This window comes from Paramacrobiotus metropolitanus, unplaced genomic scaffold, assembly GCF_019649055.1.
Source record: "Paramacrobiotus metropolitanus isolate TYO unplaced genomic scaffold, Prichtersi_v1.0 Parri_scaffold0000364, whole genome shotgun sequence".
NCBI classification, from domain to species: domain Eukaryota; kingdom Metazoa; phylum Tardigrada; class Eutardigrada; order Parachela; family Macrobiotidae; genus Paramacrobiotus; species Paramacrobiotus metropolitanus.
In genome coordinates this window covers 33,046-37,174 of record NW_026570584.1, presented here as the reverse complement: position 1 = coordinate 37,174, position 4,129 = coordinate 33,046, and the positions used below count along the sequence as shown (strand labels likewise).

At 44.4% G+C, this 4,129-nt stretch overlaps 1 protein-coding gene across 1 annotated transcript; it reads right to left on the bottom strand.

Annotated features, from left to right (window-relative positions):
• Positions 1-91: 91 nt before the first annotated feature.
• LOC129602223 (BTB/POZ domain-containing protein 1-like) lies at positions 92-1,546 on the bottom strand (the record flags this gene model as incomplete). The annotated part of the gene is made up of 5 exons (XM_055501215.1): positions 1,495-1,546; positions 1,264-1,412; positions 1,021-1,205; positions 747-882; positions 92-245 (listed from the first exon to the last, which is right to left on the bottom strand). Coding segments are annotated over exons 1-5 (676 nt in total), but the record flags the coding sequence as incomplete, so codon positions are not given.
• Positions 1,547-4,129: the final 2,583 nt, after the last annotated feature.

The window sequence follows — 4,129 nt, the reverse complement described above, 5'->3', positions numbered from 1 at the left end:
CCCGGTTCGTGGTTCTCCTCCACTTCTTCGTGCCCGATTATTAACGCCGGATACCAGTCTTCATCGTCGCATTCCACAAATACTATCTCACCATATTTGAACATCGTCCCTCCGACACTGAACAGCACGGAACGACGCGGCGCACTGTCGAAAAGCATCACCGGCTTGTCCGTAGTGTTCTTGTACATGCAGATGTCCCAGAATTCTGAGGCAACATCCGGTTGTCCCAGGGCAACATCCGGTTGCTGGCAAACGATGAATTAAAACGAACAAGATGTTCAAAACCAGGCAATCATCCGATCTTTTTGAAAATTTGTATTAAAAGACGTGAGATACTTTGTAATAAAAGATTTAGCTATAAACTTCCGCCTGAAACAACATTAAATTCATAGCTTGTTCCTAACATTAGAATCGATCAAATGGTACCCTGAGCTTTTTCAATCGGCAGAAACCGCGAACAAACGGTTTCAGACCAATATAAACAAAACCATTTGGGCATTAGAATGATAAAAGACAATACTACAAAACAGTATTTCTATTGCATAAAACAATACTACAAAAAACAAAGAGAGTTATTGTGAATGAATACTGATTACACTAATTAAATACTGTACCATGTACCGGGCCATCTCGAAGACCTACCTGCCATCTGGCCCAAATTTGCACATACAGTGCAGACGATATTTTTGCGCAGACGAGAAGAGCGAATGGCAAAATGTGCTAATGATTAAAGTGGAATTCCGTACCTTGAGAGGACCGCTGGCCATCTCAGCATCGGTCAACAGCGGAAAGCGCACCCGAAACAAGACGTTCCCCAGCACTTCCCGCCGGTTGGCGGATGATGGATCCATGTTCTGGCGCCTGCAGGTCTCGGCAGCCCATCTGGAACGCGGAAAATGTAACGTGAAAGCTCAAAAATATACAGCGCATTTTCCCAGATTAAAATCATGCCATGAGGAAAAATCTTCTCCAAAGCACGCTTCGGAACTTTGGTAGTTCCGTAAAAAAAGTGCCGCTTACGCCTCGACAGCTGTGTAGATGATGTTTTCCGGTGCCGCCAGTGTGTCGCGCTGTACAATCATCTGGAGAGTCCGATGGCTCAGTGCAAAAAAGTGTTCCAACAGGAAAACGGCTCCATCCGAAGCGTCGATCAGATGCAGGCATTTCTCCACAATATTGTCGAAATCCGGGCACCACGCGTTAGCCTGCAGATAACAGCACACGTAAAAAAATCGATGGAAATTGCACCACATTGTAACTAACATTTTCCAGCGCCACGAGGCAGTTGTCGGGGTGGAGATGCTCCAAAATGTAGCAGCAGCAGCAGAGATCGACGAGCAATGGGAAGTCGTATTTATCCGCGCAGGACAAAGTGGGAAATGAGTTCTCCAGATTGAGATCACTCACTGCATCTGAGTATACATAACTACCAAAAACAACACGCCTCTACACTCAAAATAACGGATGCGTAAGAAATGTAGAGAATTCACGCACCTGAGCGTGTTACCGAAGGCTTCAGACGGAATGTCAGGGATTTCGACGACATCCTGGATTCCTGATTATTCGCAGGCCGAACAAATCCCCATGGAACATGGCGTGGAACACATCGCTGCTCAGGCTCAGAAACATCCTACACAAAATTCAGACGTCCATCACCGAAAACGACGCACCCATTCAAGGGAGCTCCTCTGGCAAATATTCGTTATTTTTGGTAGCGTCGCCACGTACTTACTTATGTGCATGGAAGATCTTCACTTCACAATAATCGCGTCCAACAGCGAACTGCACCAGAGCCTAAAATCTTCAAAATCTATGTGAGCACACTTAATTTCGCAAAGAGGGGGTACTGATTATTTGCTCTGTATTTTCATATTGGCTGATATTATCAGGACTCGGGAGTATGTATACAAGTACAGGTGCAACTGACGTTAGCAAATTTGCAGAAAACTTAAGGGGCGCATAATATGCGCCGCATATACGCATCCAGTAAAACTCAAAAAAACATGAGTTGTGAGATGGGTCAAGTTGCTAGTCTTTTTCTGCAAGATGGTTGTTAGTATGACAGTGGTTATCTTTTTGCAAATCCTTTGATGTCGAACCGATGCCTCGCGCGAAGCGCGAAGCCGACGATGCTTTTTGTCCAGGAAATACAAGAAATTCAATAAAATTAGGCTAATTATTAAAAAATGTTTCGGGTTTGTCAAATTTGTTGAATAAATAAAATAGCGAAGCATTTTGTAGCAAACAGATTCTTTTGCCCTGTATTTGGTGTTTGAACATGGCCATGGGCTGGCTGCATTGATGACCTTACGCGAACATTCGAACGGTATCCGTATTCGTATTGGACCGGGTCTACTGGTCTTTCAAAAAGAGGAAGAAAACTAGAATAACATCGAGCTTGATCGTTGTGGTCGACTAACATTGCAAGTATTAATTACTAAAGCTGTAAAACTATGGACCAGTGGAGATACTGTATATGCGCCGATACCTCCGTTATCGGTTATTATTTACAGGGAGGTCTGGCAGTTGACACTGGACACGTTTTAACGTATCCACACTTACGGCGCTGCATATTTCAAATGCACATTGCTTTTGTTGTACGTAGTAATAATGCTGTTTCGTAGGCTAAATCTAAAAGCGGAAACGAGGAAAAAAGTAGGTTAGTGATTTCGGAAACTATTAATAAATATAGTTATAACAAAAATCTCTGTTGTTTCCGGTACGCAAATGGCATTCCCTCTTTAACTGTACTGTAAATGGACAATTAGATATTGCTGAAACAACCACTAGAATGCCGCATGTCTAAGCCGGAAAGCTAATTCTCTTGAACGACTACGAGATCATCCCCGTGAAAGTAGAAGCACACATTACAGTATTTGTCAAAACCACAATGATACCGGTTTCTTGGTTTTTAGATAATCTACTATTATTACCGTACAAGTGCTAAGCGCGTGTGATTTAAGCATCAGGAGCACTATTGTGCATGTAGGCTATGCAGCGTCAGAAGTGTGGTTACTATAAAACGTGCCCATAGGCACAACTCCCACTGAAAGATAACGTGACACGCATTGGTTTAAAGCGTTTTCCTGTTCGTTTGCGCGAATTTTGCTCTTTTAAAAAATAAAAAAAACAATCTGAAGCCGATTAATTACACAGAAGGGGGGAGTATTGACAATTTTTAAGCACCAGTTCCCATTTAGGTGAGCACATGCACTTTTATGTGAGCACATTTTGTGCTATGTGAGCACAAGTTTTTAGGCCCTGAACTGCACATCACTCAGCTCGGCTAGAGTTAAGGAACGCTTCATGCGAGTGGCCACTCCATCCAGTGCGCCGCGACGTCGTAAATACACAGGGAAAGAAAAGTTGTCGGACATGGTGGATCATCCAAGAAGCCTGCTCCGTGAATTGTGCTCCGTCTTCGGATTGCTCAACTTGCAAGACCAATATCTGATCCAAGCCTGTCAAAAAACCTGGAACAAATGAGAAAGCGAAGCAACTTTGACAGAAAGTATAAGTATCCTGACGGGTCGATCAAATCACAAACATGATAAGCAGAAGTAGAACAATCCAAAATAGCAGTTTCGGAGTCTTTATGCTGTTGCTGAACAGTGCAAAGTCAAATGGAAATCGTTACCGGAAATTGCAACCGGAAGTGGATAACACCGCCGCCCGCGAGGTTTTGTATACGCTTATCCTCTGTGCAGGGCATACCGACCGTGCCAGCGGTTACGTAATCTTCCCTCGAATAACATTTCTTTTGTCTGGTGGAACAGCGACTGTCTCCCACCCGTAGCGGCGGTGCGATTCTTAAGACCTAGCCGAGCATGTCACAATCGAGAATGTCACTTGTGAAAATGTGATCTAATCAGTTGTGTTGACTTCGCGGGTAGCAGGCCATCTGCAGTATACCGGTTACTTTTCCGTCTTACGTGGCCTGTTCGTGATCGACATCGTCTGCGATATCCGGCGGCGCCGGCGCCTCTGGTGCAGTGAATGATGTGAGTGCACTGGTGCACCAGGAGGACTTGGCAGTCAGCGATGTGCAGTTTGTTGCCGGTCAAGAAAAATCCCTTCACCTACAGAGAGCAGCACCTAAGTGCGAACCTTTTCCTTAGCACAGCATGTC